At 43.6% G+C, this 17,354-nt stretch overlaps 1 protein-coding gene across 4 annotated transcripts in view; it reads left to right on the top strand.

Annotated features, from left to right (window-relative positions):
* Positions 1–17,354, top strand: part of pcnt (pericentrin) — a 37,854-nt gene that overhangs the window by 12,917 nt on the left and 7,583 nt on the right. For 2 of the 4 annotated variants that reach the window (XM_069661421.1, XM_069661419.1), the window contains 26 exons: positions 61–168; positions 261–339; positions 538–642; positions 816–927; positions 1,031–1,071; positions 1,154–1,415; positions 1,512–1,662; positions 2,721–3,174; positions 3,271–3,468; positions 3,612–3,683; positions 4,746–4,850; positions 5,148–5,300; positions 5,990–6,136; positions 9,755–9,915; positions 10,075–10,247; positions 10,397–10,569; positions 10,681–10,843; positions 11,072–11,314; positions 11,754–11,986; positions 12,187–12,294; positions 12,492–12,512; positions 12,891–13,127; positions 13,216–13,389; positions 13,628–13,780; positions 14,612–14,791; positions 14,893–15,918. In XM_069661421.1, the coding sequence (XP_069517522.1) occupies positions 61–168; positions 261–339; positions 538–642; positions 816–927; positions 1,031–1,071; positions 1,154–1,415; positions 1,512–1,662; positions 2,721–3,174; positions 3,271–3,468; positions 3,612–3,683; positions 4,746–4,850; positions 5,148–5,300; positions 5,990–6,136; positions 9,755–9,915; positions 10,075–10,247; positions 10,397–10,569; positions 10,681–10,843; positions 11,072–11,314; positions 11,754–11,986; positions 12,187–12,294; positions 12,492–12,512; positions 12,891–13,127; positions 13,216–13,389; positions 13,628–13,780; positions 14,612–14,791; positions 14,893–15,918 (5,032 nt within the window). The remainder of the gene's footprint in view (positions 1–60; positions 169–260; positions 340–537; positions 643–815; positions 928–1,030; positions 1,072–1,153; positions 1,416–1,511; positions 1,663–2,720; positions 3,175–3,270; positions 3,469–3,611; positions 3,684–4,745; positions 4,851–5,147; positions 5,301–5,989; positions 6,137–9,754; positions 9,916–10,074; positions 10,248–10,396; positions 10,570–10,680; positions 10,844–11,071; positions 11,315–11,753; positions 11,987–12,186; positions 12,295–12,491; positions 12,513–12,890; positions 13,128–13,215; positions 13,390–13,627; positions 13,781–14,611; positions 14,792–14,892; positions 15,919–17,354) is intronic. The other 2 variants (XM_069661422.1, XM_069661420.1) reach the window with 1 other exon arrangement.

Below are 17,354 nucleotides of genomic sequence, written 5' to 3'. Positions count from 1 at the left end.
TTCCTCTCCCTACCCGTTCACTGATCCTGTCTTGTATGTTTTACCTCCATCCTCCTTCAGGTATTTTGAGCAGCGATTGCAGGTAACGGAGGAGAGCTACAGAGAGGAAATCGCTCTGCTCCAGCTGAGGCTGGTGGAGGGTGCCTTGGAGGAATCCGTACTAACAAAGTATGCCATTAGGATGTAATGTAAGATCGACTCCATGCACTACAAACTTCTCTAAACCTTTTTTTAATGTGTGTCTGTGGTCTCTGTTTCAGCTCCATATCTCAAAGCCACGCAGCCGAGGAAAGAGATCACATGCTTCCTGATACTGGCATCAAACTGGAGAATCAAAAGGTGTGCACATGCTATACGAGGAAAGATTTATCTACCCACAGCCGTCTTCAAAAATTGTCTGTCAAACTTGAGCTGGAGACTTCATCAAACACACAACACAACAAAGTTGTGGGGTTAATTTTTTTGCAGGTTTTGTCTGCACAAGTTTAGGGGTCTTGATGACAAAGTACCTAAAGCATCACATTATGTCCCATTTAGGAAGTGCTTGACAGTTTGCGCCATCAGCTGGAAGAGAAACACACACAGGAGCTTGCCAGTCAACGATCTTCTATGGCTCTATCCTTTAAGAAGGAGCTGCAACAGGTCAGACATAAACTCAGACCTTCAATCGTAATGCATCTATTTTGACATATTAACTGGAGGTTCTTGGCATACAGTACACAGTTTAGAAATGATATGGGCTAATGTGATTAACCAAGCTAGCAAGCAACTGGCAGAGTAAACCCCTTTAATCACTCATTTTTTTTGTGCTTCAGGTGCGCTCCGACCTCACTGACTTCTACTACGAGGAGCTGCAGGAGATGAAGACTCGTCACGCACTGGAGCTAGAGCAACTCAGAGCCAAACTCTCTGACCGTCACTTACAAGGTTCTTCTCACACACATAAGATTCAAACTTTTGGTACTGCTCAGTACCTTAAGTAATGAAAAGTTCATGAAGTTTATAAACTCCTCAAATATCTTTGTCGCAGAAATCACCCAACTGCGTTTGGAGGCAGCGAGACAGGTTGAGGTGAGAAAATCAGATTATCTATATATCAAATACCACAATGCCCTTATGGGTCATATTAAAATATATTAATGATTTTAATTAGGTGGAGGTTGACCAGAGGATGTGGCGTCACACTGAGGAGCTTCAGGCAAGGATGACCATCATCCACACCCTGGAGAACAGACTGGCTGCCCTAAGTGTACAACATGATGCAGATCTCCAAGAGAAGCATGACGCGGAGCTCGCTGCCCTGAAGTCAGACCGTGACAGAGAGATGGAGGACGAGAGGACGGGCTTTGAGAAGGCACTTCAGGAGGAGAGGGAGAAGTTAAAGTCTCTACAGGCTGCACTGGACAACGATGACAGTAAGACCTTTTTTGAAAGGCTAAAAAAGGCTGGTATATTGGAAATGGAATAAATGTAGTTAGTGCAGTTTGTAACATATTGTGTTTGTCTTCCAGGCCCACAAGTCCTCATAGTGAGGCAGAGACTGGAGGCCCAGTACGACAGCCAGCTGCAAAGCGCAAAGAGCTGTATGGCAACAGACATCAAGGAGCTCACTGCTCTCCTCCAGGAGCAGGGTGAGGAGCGGCTACGCCAAGCACATGACAGGTTAGTTCTATCGGGGCTCAAGATCCTTTAAGTCTTTATTACAGCTGAAGGTTATCGTCTGTCAGAGGACTCTCTAAACATGTGTTGCTATATTAAACCAGGACATGCACATGCAGAGATGCAACTGGTGATTATTTGCATTATTTATTAAATCAGCTTCTCTTTTCATTATTTATATGTAAAATGTAAAAATAAACAGTGAAAATTCCCCTTAAGATTTCCAAAATGGCTTCTTCATATTTGTTGTTTTTGTGACAAAGGTTTTCAGTTTACAATATAACAGAGAAAGAAGCACACCTCATGTTTGCTTTTAAAGGGGCCATATCTTTTATATGGATATTCTCATATTTTCATGGGTATCACATTTTTGGGTGTTTCCAGAATTACATTTTTAAAAAGGTCGCCTCTGAAATCGGCCGTTCAGAACAGCTGCAGGTTTCTACGTAGAACCACTTTCGCTGAATTCGACCAATCGTCATTTACCGTCATTCAACTGCCTTCTTGCACTAGCTTGTAGGCAAGTCGTCGTCAACTTACCATTCCGATACCTCCTGCCGAATCTGGCTCGTACATATAAGGCCAAATAACCGATCCCAGAGCCATGTTTTCTGCAACTTTGGAGTGACAGTGCAGTGCAGCCGCTCCCCCACGTGGGGGTCTAACCTTTGAATCGCAAAACGGCTTGTTTGTTTCAGGAGGGAAGGAGAGGCTCCCAAAAATAATTACATTGAAATAAGTATACAATTTTAAAAAGGAAACAAACTTTACCAACGTGATTCAAAAACACATTAGAATAATAGAAAATGGACTGCATAGCTAACATATGTCCCCTTTAACAGATCCAATCTACTGTAGATTCATTTTTGGTTTAATTTTAAGCAGTATAGGGCAAAACAAACCTTTTTTAAAAATTGAAAGTAAAAAATGACTGTTTGAAGATTCTCATATGATGTTTTTACTTTAATCATAGTAAAAGAAACTCCGGTTTCATCTGGAGGACCCTTGAAGATGCTTTGTTTATATCAGCTTTGAACACTTTTATTTTGTCTGTTTTTCAGGTTCCAACAGGAAAAAGCCGCGTTGGAGCAGATTTTGGCCCAAAAATATGAAACCTCTCTGGCAGATCTAAAGAACAAACATCAAACTGAGCTGCAACGTGAAAGAGAAACGCTACTGAACAAACGCTCCCAAGAGATGGACGCACTCGATGCCAAACACAAAGCACAACTAGACTCACTCAGTGCCAGTCACAGAGATCAGCTTGCAGCTCTGACCGTTGAGCTTGAGTCCAAACACAACGCTGAGCTTGTTGCCTTGGAAGTGGCTCTCGATTCCAAACGAAAGGCGGACCTTCAAAGTCTGGAGGCCGTTTTCCAGGAGACCGCACAGGCTCGACTGGAAGCTTTAGAGGCTGAGTTAGCACGCAAACACCAGGAAGAGAAGGATGAACTGGAGAAGAGGATGCTGGGTAATATGGACACTTTGGAGGCAACATACCTGAAGGAAGTGCAAGTAAGGACACAACAAGTAAAACCTAACGCCGGGCCCTGTTTTAGCACTGTTTGAACTTTTGAATTACTCAATACTTTGTTTTGTTTTTTATCTCAGTCACTGCGAGATGAAACGGTGCGACTAGAAGAAAGGCATCTTCAAGGCCTGAATCACCAGAAGTCAGAACATAGGCAGCTAATGGAGCGGCATGCCACAGAGCAGCTGTCCATCAGGGAGGACCTGAGGAAGGAGCTGGCTCAGGTGCACATCGAGAAGTTTAGTGCCATGGCAGCAGAGCTCAGCCACGTTCACAAGGTAATAATAAATAATAATAATAATAAAGATGGTTGTTGGACCTCTGAATCTGGTAAACATTCAACCAATAAGCAAAAAAAAAGGTAAATGACAAGTCGTATTGTCAGCCTCCATCAAATAGTTTCCTGATTTTGTTTTTACAGACTGAGCTGGCTGCTCAAAAAGAGGCCTTAGATACCGAACACTGCAAAGCCCTGGAGACACTAAAGAAGCAGGTACTTACACATTACTTTGGTTGTCTTACTCAACATCTGACGTTTCTTCTTATGACAGAATGTTAGTGCAATCTGGTAAACATGTAATTGCACGGCATGATACTTTGAAATATTCACTCTGGTCTTTATTTTCCTCGCTGACGGTCGCTTTCCTTTTTAGACTGTTTGCCTTCATCTGAGCGTCGAATTTGTTTCTTTTTCTTTGGATTTTCACTTTTTGAAGTTGTGTCTGTAGTCATTGATCTTTTCTTTGTGAGGAGACAGTAATCTACTATGGCTGAACAAACAATGTTTACAGAAACCGGAAGTGCAGCCACTTGGCTCCGCCTACTCTCTCTGGCAAACCAACCACTGCTGGGTGATGGAAAACGCATCCCTAACTGGGCGCTGCTTGTGATTTTTTTAATGTCACCACAGGCTTTCATCAGTGTGCCATAGGCTCAATCACCATTGTGTTGCCTCATTCGGCGATAGATAGTAACTTCACAGACATTTATTTAAATGAAAAAGTTTGAGGTTATACCTTTTTAAATCTATCTAAAAAAATCACTTAATATTCAAGATCGCGTCGTAGCAAAACATTAGTCCCTGCTTACATATCTGTGGTGGTTAGCACATCACATACTACAGCATGCCAATGATTAATTCTGCCAGAACAGAATGCAAAGATACATAATCAAATCTTTAATATTTGTTTATTTATAGCAAACAGTGAGTGCATATTGGCTATAACTCTATCTGCTCTTCCGGATGTTTTACACAATAACCATGTTTGCAACATGTCCTGCAGGTTGTTTTTCACCAATTAATTGACACCATTTAATCTGAGGGTAGCTGGTAGCTAGCTTTGACTTCATCTGATTGCATCAAACTGATGTGAAAGCATGGCCTTTGTACCCAGGGCTCCATCCGATGCTTAGTGAGAAAGCCTGTCTAACAATACAATTGCGATTTATTGTGCAGCCCTGTTCTGGACTTGTTGTGGACTTTTCCAGTTTGATGATGTTTTAAGTGTCAGAAGAAAAATTGATTTGTCTTTTTGCATCTTGTGCACTTTTGCAGGTTTTAGAGCTTGAACAACAACACAGCACTGCTCTTCAGGAGCTCTCACATACCTACACTACTGAGAAACAGCAACTTATCCAACAGCATCAGCTCCAGCTACAGGTGTGTGTGAGCATGCATGTATGAATCTGTGTCTTTTACAGGGTGTATTAAGATGCTATGCTCTACTACTGAGTTGTTGTTTCATGGTTGTCAGTAGAGTTTTTGTCTCTGTGGCTCTTTACCCCATTAGGGAGGGGATTACACAGAGTTATTGTTCATCCTTTATAATGGTGTACTTGTGTGTAGAGGCACAGAGTATTTATTTAGATCTTTTTTTCTGAGAAGCACTGCGTGAGCATTTGACCAACCCTGGATATTGTGGTATTAAACTAAATACACAACATGTGTGCGCTATAGGAGTTGAGGGGCGTCTCTGCACGAGAATTGGAAGCATGCCGCAGGGAGCTCGAAGAGGAGTCGTCAAGGCAACGGCAGCACTTCCTAGAAGAGGTGGAGCTCCTAAAAGTCCAATCAGAGGAGAGGCTGCAGGACCGGATTAATCAGCTGAAGGTAAAGAGCAGAGTGATGAGGAGAGTCATGGCAGCGCGTGGAGCTTTAGGCCATGTTTTTGCTATAAAAAAAAAAGCAATCAAGCACCTGCAGCAGCTGTGATGTCTGCATATAATCATTATGTGAACAATCTGACTATGATCCTCCCATTTAATTTACACTTCTGTATTTATTTGAGTGCCTGTTTGAAACATCATTATGTAATAGCTCTGGATTATGGAGGGCTGTAATGTGTGTGTGTATGTGCACGCGTGTGCGTTTGTTTTGACATTGGCCGCTCTAAGCTCCAGCTGCACCAGTTCATTCCCAGGGATAGTTCTTTCTGTTGGACTCTTTCCCACTGGAGCTTTATTCAAACCCAGTTTCCACATAATCCCACCATCATATACGTAGAAGTGTTGTTGTGCATCTGTCTCTCTGTTCTCTGAATCTGCCGCGCTGTGTGCATGTGTTTGTGTCGCTGCCATCTGAGCAGTGGCTAAATGGATGGATCTAAGCTTTTTATCCTCTGATGCAGAAGATTTGAAGGCAGAATGTACTTTTTTCAGACATTTCAATCATAAGCCAGCGAGACATGGTCAGAGCTTTCTTTAGCTGAGGAACACGTAAACCGACAATACACAGCAGCTTTTTAAGATGTTGATCTGCATCTTTTAATCGATGTCCCTACATTACCAACTCCTTTGAAGACGGAGTCAGAAGAGCAGAAGCAGGCGGAGCTTGAGGACCTGAGGCGGAGCTTCACATCTGAACAGGAGGAGAAGGAGCAGAGCTACACGGGCAAAATGAGCCAGCTCACTGCCCAACTGCAGCAGCTGGATGCTGTGGTGGCCCAGGTACTATACACACACACACACACACACACACACACACACACACACACACACACACACACACACACACACACACACACACACACACACACACACACACACACACACACACAAACACAAGGTTGGAGAAGGTTTTTTGTATGTTCTTGGTGCAGATGAAAAGCTTGCTGACGCCTGCAGCTTCACTTTGTTATGGGCATGCTTGGACAGGCCGGAGAAAGATGTGTTGCGTTGCTGGGTGTTATGGTTGAAAAAACCAAATCGGTGAAATGAAAGAGAAGTTATTGTGATGGTGAAAGAGCTGTGAGTGAGGGGAACAATGTTCCTGCTTATGCGTGACATCCACAGGCCATGTTCCCTCTTTTCCTTGCATAGGATTACATCTTGTTAAAGAGATTATCATATCAATGAATAACCCACACACATCTGCTGTTTGTGTTTTTCTTTGTTTGTTTGTGTCGTGCTCTCACTCACTAGGGCTAACATGATAATAAAGCAAATAGTGAAATGACAGAATATAAATCAGTAATAATTATTTAATTTTTTTTAGCGATTACTCAAGCAATGACCCTCTTTCCAGCTTATCAGTTGTGTAATCTTAATATGTTGTTTCTGGACTGTTGTTTGGACAAAACAAGACATTTGAAGGCAGAAACTTGGCTTCAGGAAAATAATGGACATATTTTACTATTTACTTCATCTCGTTTAAACTGATCATCTCGAAGCTCTGTTTCTGGCCATTTGGCAGCACCTTATGGCGATAAAAGGCAATTGTGAGAGCAGACGTCTACGGTTGGCTCCCTTTGTTACGGTTGATTTTCCTCGCTGACGGTCGCTTTCCCTTTTAGACTGTTTGCCTTCATCTGAGCGTCAAATTTGTTTCTTTTTCTTTGGATTTTCACTTATAAGTTGTATCTGTAGTCATCCATCTTTTCTTTGTTTGTTCAGCCATAGTAGATTACTGTTTACTCGCAACACTTGCAGACGCGATTTTTTTTCTGTGAATGTCGCCACAGACACCCAGTCCAGAATAATACTACACACTGCAAATGCAAAGGCTTTCATCAGTGGGCCATAGGCTCAATCACCATTGTGTTACCTCATTCAGTGATAGATAGTGACTAAACAGACATTTATTTGAATGAAAATCTTTGAGATTGTTACTTTAATGAACATGTCAGTAGAGACTTTAGATGGGACAATTTGAAAATGTTATGTCACGATTATCCAGGCAGAAAAATATGATTACCTTTTGTATCCTGTTAAGAATCAATGTGCTTCAAACTCAAAAAAGCCCTCAAACTCGATGCTGTAAATTTAGTAAAGAATCAAATATTTTCATGACATAACGGATCGATTTGAATTGAACAGGAAGTGTGTTTCTCACATTAAAAAAAATGTGAACATCCTGATATTCTTCCTGTCCTGTTAAAGCCTTTGTAGCAAAGTTTTTTGTTGGTTTTTGTGAAGTGAAGTGAAGCATCCTGAAACTGTTAAAATGTTAATCATTTACTCGCCACTTGGTTACAAACAAGGTAGTTGCATTACCATCTAAAGCCTTTATTTCAGCCTTTGACGAGTCACTTTATGAATACAATGTTTCTGCCGTCCCACAATCTTCTTATTGTTGTTATAATTTTCTGAATGCATAATAAAATGTCATTAGTCAGCATTAATTTGCTGCATGTATGTATGTACACTTATGTTTCCATGGCACCTGCCCGGCTTGGCTCTTCATAGTTTAATATTAAAACACACACTCACCCCATGAGGTTAGCAAAGAGAAGCTTAAGAGTGGTTGGGAGGGTGCTGTTGTCAGGGTAACCAAATTGTTTTGTTGAGGCAGGTGGCTGCATGCGACATGTTTGATGTGAGAAAGCGGGAGGCAGAGGGAAAAGAGAGGGAAGTAAGTCGTAGTGAAAGGAGAGAGAGAGAGCATGATGAGGCGGAGGAGCAAGAGGTAAGAAAATAAATCCACACCTGGAAGAAAAGTGTTTTCTGAGAGAAAGTGACTCATTGATTTAGAAGTTTGGTCGCCTCAATCCTGCTCTTGTTTGGAAATTAACAGTGGTATTCCTGCCTAGGATGCCTGATGATTACAGTCAGTGTGTGTGCTTACAGCTGGGTTGAGAGGAGACTGTGGATAATGCTTGTCGTGTGGCTGAATGGGTTTAATTTCTCTGACAATCATCCTCTGGTTTTGATTTTTCTTTTGACTGCAGAATATGCCATCTGCTTTTTTTCATGCTCCTGGCAAAGGTTAGATGTTGTTGGCCATGTGATTGTTTTTTGCCTCCATGCTTGGGACAGCCATGGCAAAGGGCTTTGTGTTGTGGAGTTGTCTGTCCGTTTTAAATTTAGACACAGACATCCACTTGAATCCACTGACCTGATTTGATTTTGGTGCTTAAGGGTTAAGGTCACTGATGTCTCAAAATAATAATAATGACACAATGTCACACAAACGTCTATTAGAACAAAATGATGAAGTGATGACTTCAACCTCACTGTGACTTTAAAAGTCCCTGACAAACACTATTCCGGCCATTATTCCCGTTCCATTCTTGTGAATGAAATAGCTCAGGAATGTCTGTAGAGAATTGTGTTCAAACTTGTTACAAACATCAACCTGGACTGAGACCTTTGTGTTTAAACGTTGAACAACGTTTAAACAATCTCCCCTTTCGTCGCTTGTCATTCTGCTATTGCAGACACTCAGTGTTTCTCTGCAGAGCATTTGATTATGACAGACTTTCTCTGGCGGTATATCATCCTTCTTGTAATAGTTTGTAATGCAAGTGCTCCTCTTTAATGTCGGCCTCCTGATGCCATTATTTTGTTTAAAGGCTAATGTTTCCATATTTTCAATATATTTCAATGAATATGTCCATGGAACTTTAACACTTAAAGTACTAATCTTGAAGATTTTCATTAAAATAAATGTCTGCTAAGTCACTATCTATTGACGAATGAGGTAACACAATTGTGATTGAGTCTATGGCCCACTGATGAAAGCCTTTGTATTTGCAGTATTACCGACTGGGTGTCTGGTGTGACTTTCGTGGAAAAAATCACAAGCGGCGCCCAGTTACTGACGCGTTTTCCATCAGCCAGCAGTGGTTGGTCTGCCAGAGAGGGTAGGCGGAGCTTAGCGGCTGCTTTTCCGCTCTCTGACAGTGTTGCGAGTAAACAGTAATCTACTATGGCTGAACAAACAAAGAAAAGATCGACGACTACAGATACAACTTCAACAATAAGTGAAAATCCAAAGATGATGATGATCAGATGAAGCAAACCGTCTAAAAAGGAAAGCGACCATCAGCCAGGAAAATCAAGAGTTACAACCGGAGCCAACACTGTCTGGATATCTTGGAGGTGTGCTCCCGCAATTACCGTTTATAACCATAGGTGCCGCCAAAGAGAATGTAACTAAAATCTTAGAGAATATCTCTTTAAGTCTGATTAATTAAAAGCACTGTTTTTTTTTCTCCCTTCTCTGGCACACGTTTGCACACATGCATCGTTTTCATGACAATGTAGCTGAGGTGGGAGGGGTCAGTTAACAGGCTCGTGTTATGTGATGATTGAATTAACAAGCTTTCTTTGTTTACATTTCTCCAGCTGCGAGCAGAGGTTGGCTGTCTGCAGGGAGAGTTAGAAGGGAAGCGTGCAGAGATGGACACTTTGGACACTCTCCTCCAGCGAAGGGAGCGAGAGAGTCAGGAGGGAGGGAACCTTCTGAAGATGCTCACTGATGACCTGCAGACTGCTAAAGCGGAAAGGTGAGTGATGCTCTGCGTGTGTGCGTTGCTTCATGTGTAGCCATGTGAATTGTATACTTTGATAAGTGTCTTTACAGTGCTAGCTGTTAATGGTGACTTGGGGATATGGCCAGCTCTTTAAACAGAATCTTTAACTTTGTTTGGTGTTTCTTTTCTCAGATCTAAACTGCACCAGGCCAATGAAAAGCTGAAGAAGTTGCTTATTGAGATGATTCGCAGCACTATCACAACAGAGGAGCTGATTGGACAAAAGATCAGTGCCAGAACCAAAACATCTGAGCAGGCGCCCCATCAGAGGAGCTCAACAGCAAACAAAGACGCACAAGAGTCAGGTCTGTTGGAATCAGAGTCCCATTTTATGCTCTGTAACACAGTGTGGTAGTGGCTCAGTCTAGTTTCCAAATTCTTGTTGGAGATATTAATAATACATAAATAGTTTATCAAAGGGCTTTTTGTTTATACGTTTTTCAATGTATTTCAGTTGCAGACTTGTCTTCAGATGAACTGGAGCTGACCCACCAGCTCTGTGAGAGCCTGCTTGTTTCAGACACTCGGATCAGTCCTGGGGGAGAAGAAGCAGCTCTGAGCGCCTGCAGCAGACTGCGACACACTGTTGATACACTGCTGGAGCTGCTCAACCAGGCCAACACACAGGTAAAAGAGCATACGCCCTCTGATATCACAACCATCCACATACTTTTCTTGTTTCAAACAGGGTTTGATTTGTATTGTTAAGTAGTAATTGTGGGTGTTTTTTTTTCTCAGCTGGAGCAGACTCATGACGTCCACCTTTGCCTGGAGGAAAAGTTTTCTCAGGGCAGAGAAGACTCCGCCCAGCTCCTTGAGCAGCATAAGCTCCTATTGGAGCAGCTCGATCAGGGGGCGAAGCTAAAGAGTCAACTCCAGCTGGAACTGCACAAAGCAGAGGGTGAGGACTATATCCTCATTGGCTGCGCGTCTCTTGACCTATCTTACGCTGCCAAGTTAATCCACTGACTGTTACAACACTTTGCTCCTCCACACGCTCCGATTTCACCACTGATGTTTATATATTACTCAGTCATAATCAGCCTCAGAAATTGCTGTGATTGTGATTATCCCAAACATGTTTAGTTTCCTCTTGTATAAACTCTTTGACCTTGCACTATGTGTTCAGGGCTGTTGGATGGCTATGTGGCTGAGAAAGCAGTCCTAGAGGAGTCCCTGCAGCAGAAGGAGGCCCAGGAGGAGAGACTCGTGGAGGAGCTGGAGGACCTGAAGGTGAAGCTGCATCAGATGCAGGGTCTCGGCACAGAGCTTGACGGCCTCAGAGTGAAGCATCAGGAGCTCAGCGAGGAGCACACGCTCCTCCTGCGCCAGAAGGAGCATCTCTCCACAGACCTGGGGGAGAGGGAGAAAGGTGAGGGGAGAAATCACAAAATCATGCATCCCTGTATGAATAAAATGTTTCATGACCTGTTTGGTGCGCTTGACCGCACACTTATATAATGTCTGTGCTCAGATGTGTCTTTTCTCCGTAGGCCATTGGCTCATTTTAGATCCTGAGACAGGTTTGTAGGTCAGCGTGGAGTATGAGTGAGTGGGGATGAATATGCCGTATATTTGCAGTGCTGTGTGAGGTTGCCGTTTTGTAACACTGCCATTAGCTTGTAGCTAGGACGTGGAGTGCTGTGTCATTTTACCTCTTAAACACAGTTCATTCAGTGCCTTTTCTGGTGGAAAGGCGCATTATGTGCAATAACTGTATGTATTTAACTCCTCTCGTATGTCTTGTCTGCTTTTTAAAATCCCTTTGTGTTCATGCAACTGTTCTAAGCTTCCTCCTTTTTATTTTAAAGCTCTTCTGGCAGAGACGGAGCGCTTGGCCCGGGACAGGCTGGACCTGCAGCGGCAGGCGGAGAAGGACCGCAGCTCTCTGTCCCTGCGCCTCAGGGCCCTGGAGAGAGAGCTGGAGGAGCAGGAAACGAAGGGCCTGGAGACGGAGCAGCACCACAAGACCCATACCGAAGACCTCCACCAGCATGTCCAAGCACTGGAGAAACAGCTGAAACACGACCGCCAGTTTATAGAGGTGAGTTTTTTCAAATTTGACTAATAAGTTTAAATAATGAAGTGTTATTCATTATAAATTGGTTCCTTTAATTTGCAGTTAGAATTGCAATTATGATGTTGTGTCCTCTCTCGTTTGCGGGTGTCACTGACAATATTTTCATGCTGCTGCTTAATGTAGTGGACGCAATCTTTCACATCATTTGTTCTTTATGCGTACAGGAGCAGGCTGTCGAGCGTGAACATGAGAGAGACGAGTTCCAGCAGGAGATCCGAAGGCTGGAGGCCCAACTCAGACAGACAGTCAGTGTGGATAACAAAGGCCACAGGGTGAGACCTGGATAATATTTCACAATGGGACAGTGTCATACATTTGCAGTGTGTGTGTGTGAAGTGTTTTATGAACCAGCTAACAAAAGTATATGTAGTATTACTCACAGAGGTTGAAGTGATGAATGCATTGTTTGTTTGCTACTGAGCCTGACGTTTGCCATGTGTTTATCCCTGTGCCGAACGGATTGCTGTAGTTTGAGGACTTGGTTCTGCAGGTATGACGTCTAACTAGCATACTTCTCTTAGCTCCTCTGACTCTGCATGGTGTGCATCGTACATCATTATTCCTGTGCAATCATCCGTAGACTCATTCTTACTGCTGATATGTGCTTGCCATAAGTTCTACTTTCATTTCCACTTCATCGCCCATTTTTAAATATTCATTTGCTTCTGTTTCGCACTTCGTTTGTCTTTCACCTCCATGTCACTGCTCTCTGGAATGGCTTAACTTCATTGTTTGGTTCCGGCGGCTGCAGAATCGGAATGGCTTATTCATCTTCAGATCTCGTAGCTTCCTATTCGTAAATCTTTTCTACTTAAAACTCTCCAAGTAGAAATGTATCTTAAATGTTGTCACCTCTATGTCTCTGCAGGTAGAGAGTCTACAAGCTATGATCAAAGACAAGACGGATGATCATGCCTCCTTGCTCACAGCCAATCAGCAAGCCCACCGTGACCTTTTAGAACGCAATGATGAGATAGACAAGCTAGCTGGGCGAATAAGAGAGCTAGAGCAAGCCCTGCTCAACAGCACTGAGAGTAACAGATCCGTTAGCCACCTGGAACAAGAGCTGCACAGAGCAAAGCTGAGGGAACAGGAACTGACACAAGTAAGAAAATACACACTAAACACTCTGCTGTATATAAACTTTAAATCACTCTTTATACCAAATTGCACACAAACTTCCCTTTTGTCAGGACAAGCAGGCTCTGGAGCAGCAGCAGCTGTCCAACAGGCTTCAAATCTCCGCCCTGCAGTCCAAACTGGATGAGACGAGACACTGTTACCATGACAACACGCGTGACCCCACCCAGGAGCTGAGGGATGCCCTGGACACCGCTCAGCAGAGCCTGCAGAACAAAGAGCAAGAGGTCTGTATGTTTTCATGCAAAGCTGATGTCTTGTAGCTAAAATGATTTTGGCTGATGGATGATTTTTGCGTACGGCTGCACTGCCACCTTTTGGTTCAAATATGTATTTGTATGCAGACTTTACTTTCAAAGTACTAAATGTGGAAATATTTTTAACCCACTACAAAAACTATTCTGCAAATATAGAACTTCATATTTATCTTGTAGTCCTTTTTTTGTATTATGTTGTATCTTGTAGGTCGAGGTCGTGCTCAGCCAGCTGGAGAATGTGCAGAGAGACTTGAACATCAAAGAGGTTGAATTAAAGCACCTCACACTACAGCTGGAGCTACTGACCAATCAGAATCTAGCTCATGTTAACGAGCTCCAAGAACAGATTGCCGCCCTAAAGGTAAGTGCTATTTTTGTCTTAATGTGAAGATGTTTTATTTACCTACGATATAAAATGTGTAACTTTTATTTACATAATTATGGTGGGAGAAAGTTGTTAGTTATTTTTGTGCCCAGCCAAAAGACTTCTTATAATTAGGCTGACTTTTGAAGAGAGGAGGAATGAAAACAAACACAACACGTCTCCAAAAGGTCTGTTAGGTGTTCGGTTTTTATAACCATTTCTTTCCTTAAAGGAGCAGTTCTCCCCTGGAAAAAGCAGCTGTCAGTCAAAGCTGGTGTTCTCTGTAATCGATAGAAGCAATAATATTTGAAATTGGCGCCATAGCTGTGGAGAAAGTTGTACAAACAGCTCGTGGTTTTGCCCATTCTACATTCCTACAACACCCAGGGTGCATTGTGCCCCTCCCCTGAAAGGAACGGCCCAGCGAGAGACGCTGGAGTGAAATACTACCGTTTATGCTGCAGGCAATGGCTCAGAGCGGGACAGAGTCTGAAATACGACGAGAGTATACCGGTGGTTTGCAATCTATATTTCAAACCTGACGATTTTGAACGAGACATGACATTGGAGGCGGGGGTCTTAGATTGAGGAAGTGTAGTTTAGCGAGGTCCCTGGCGGAGGTTTTCCAGGGCCCATTGGAGAAGCGGATAGCGTCCTCCAAAGGCACAGAGCCAAATTGCATTTTTTTTCCTACCATAATGGCATTAGCTCCCCTTAATAGCATGATAGGATTGATGTTGAAAATCGGCGAACTTGCCCTTTAAAAGACAATAATCAAAAGAAGTAATGGAAACTTTAACTTAAATGTGGTATGTACTCTGCCTGCAGGAGAATGTGTCCACTCTCACCATACTCAAGGAGGAGAATGAGGAACAAAGCGAGGTGGAGGATACAGAGGAAGAGACCCTCCCCTCAGCATTACTCGAGGAGAAAAATCAGGAGATCGACCACCTTAGCAATGAGATCCAAAGACTGGAACAGGAGCTGGAGAACACCAGAGACAACAAGGTGAGATAAACACCCACAGGATACATATAGTCAGTGTTTGAAGGGGCCATAATAAAACATTTAATTGTCTGATTAACTGTTTTCATCTTTCTGATAAAAAGGTTTTGGAGGCAGAGCTTGAGGATCTGCGCTCACAGGTAGAGCACCTTCAGTCTGAAATCATGAGAGTGCGCGAGGACAAGCGAGAAGAAGAGGAGCGCCTCCATGAGGTCATCAGCACACTGCAGGCAGAACTCGCCACATTAGGCCCAAACCTGCACGAGGTCAGTGACTCTCAGGATGGCGACAGCATCAATCCCTCGCCTGCTCCCAGCCCCGAACCTAGTCACTACCCCATCCAGGAGCACGAGAGGAGGGGAGGCCCGAGCAGCCTGAAGCAGGAGCTCAGTCTGACTCATTCTACCACGTCGCATCCCCTTAGAACTCGCCTCAAGGCTCTTCAGAGTCAGCTGGACACTGCGGTGGCAGAAAAGGATGGACTGGAGCGACTGCTGCTCACTCAGGAGGAAGAGTACAGAGGGCACGGGGAGGAGTACGGAAAGAGGCTGAAGGCTGAGAGGGAGAGGGCAGATGAACTCAAAGGTCTCCTCAACACTAAAGAAGCAGAGCTGGAGGAACTCAAAGCCTGGATTGAAGATGAGAAGGAGAAGAGGAAACTATCTGTAGAGGAAAGGGACAGGAGTCAAAGTCAAGCCCAAGAAATGAGCGCACTGCATGACAAGAACGCCCAGCTCAGCTCTCTGATTGTAGAGCTCCAAAAGGAAGAACAGGAGAGCATGAATGACATCCAGGCTCTAAAAACAAAGGAGCAGGAGATGAAAATGGAAACGGAAGTCCTCCGAGAATCCAGCCTGACTCTGGAGAGACAAGTCCAGGAGGTACGAGCCGAGGTGGTAGACATGGAGGAGCTGGTTGCTGAGGAGAGAACGAGGGTTAAAACTCTGGAGACTGTGAAGGGAGAGCTGTTTGCTGAGCGTGAGGCGCTAAGGAGGAGGGAGGGGCAGCTCCAGGAGGAAATTGAAAGGCTCAGGCAGGAAGTGACCTCAATGAGAGCGTGCATCCAGGACCTGACGGCTCGGCTAAACGAGAGAGAAACCTGTCAAGAAGAGGCTCAGAAGGAAGTGCTGGTGAGTCTCAGCTACACGGTTACAGTACGAGTACACCAGCTGGGTGTTTGCCTGGGTGTAACTTTACATCAACCTAGAGCTGAAAGTTACGACAGACTTTAAGTTACGCCCTGTGCACCAGTTAGACTTAAGCCCTGTTTGTGTTGCACCTGGGTGTTTCTTTGACGCCTAGGATGGAGCAGGCGTAAGCTTAGAAAGTCAGGTAAAAGTAATGGTCACAAAACTTAAATTCAGCCTGCTTGCTTATAGGAAGATTAATAAAAGGGCATTAAAATGAGAGAGTCCTGTTTGAACTAGTTAAAGAGCTCTCCCCTCAGCTACGGCATGTGCCGAACAGAAACACGGCGCTGTCCCCGCCCTGCAGGTGCTGATTGAGCTCAGATTTTATGCCAACCCGGGCCTTTCAAAACACCATGGAAGACTACGGCATGCTTGACTATCATTGCAGCGATGATCAATTTCCTTGTCGATAGCTTGTGTTTGTTGTATGCTGAACATAAAAATGAATCACACAGAGTTTCCTTGTTTCGCTATCCGTAAAATACAATTTTCTTTTGTTTGGTGTCAATCATATCCTTTATCGACCGTTTAATGGGAGAAGTTAGCGAGTGTGTTGCTTAGCAACATTCACTGTTTTGGGAGTGTAAAAACGCATCATAAGACCGGGCGCAGCTACGGCCGGTGTCAGTTGGACTCGGTGCACTCGGTGTAAATTTGAACCAAAAAGTCCGTCATAGCAAAGTGGGACGTAAGAGAAAAGACCAGCTGGTGCACTCGCCTCCTGTGTTGTTTTCAGTGTTAAAAGCACAATCTGAGCTGCGGATGTTATCCAACATTTTAAACACAGGATTGCAACCTCATCAAAACATGACAGTGGAACTATAGGCCGTTTTTAGTAAAAAATAAATATCAACAAACTAACCATCTCTTAGGGAACATAACATTTTGGTGGTGTTAAAATTCGTGTTTAAATAGTAACTGAAAATGAATATTTGTTTTACTGCTTGGTTTACAAACTGTCTTTTAAACTGTTAATTATGAAGCTGGATGTATATTCAAACACTGACTGGCTTCTTCAGCCGTTGCTGAGGGGGTCTGAGCAGCAAAATAATTCAGATAACGCAGTAAACCTGCATCAACAGGCCCCGTGTCCTAACAGGAAATAACTCGCTGCCGTTTTTTCAGACTGCAGGCGAGATCACATCTGCTTATAGTTAACTGCTGCAGCACGTCATCACAGCGTTGCTCCTGAAGCAGCAGATTCTGACTAATGCAGAGGAAGTTACGTTAAAATGAGGAAGGAGGAGAAAAATCTTCGTTAGCTGTTGTTTTTAAAGCTCTGATGCACTTTATTTTTCTTTCTTTATGCTTCATGTTGGCAGGATGTGGTAAGGAGGAGAAGTTGTGGTCGCTTGCAGGCTATTATACATCTGTTA

This window comes from Semicossyphus pulcher, unplaced genomic scaffold, assembly GCF_022749685.1.
Source record: "Semicossyphus pulcher isolate SPU_LCO1_2020_fin unplaced genomic scaffold, fSemPul1.0.p SCAF_14, whole genome shotgun sequence".
NCBI lineage: Eukaryota > Metazoa > Chordata > Actinopteri > Labriformes > Labridae > Semicossyphus > Semicossyphus pulcher.
The sequence above is the reverse complement of the archived record's forward strand: the minus strand, read 5'-3'. Positions and strand labels throughout refer to the sequence as shown.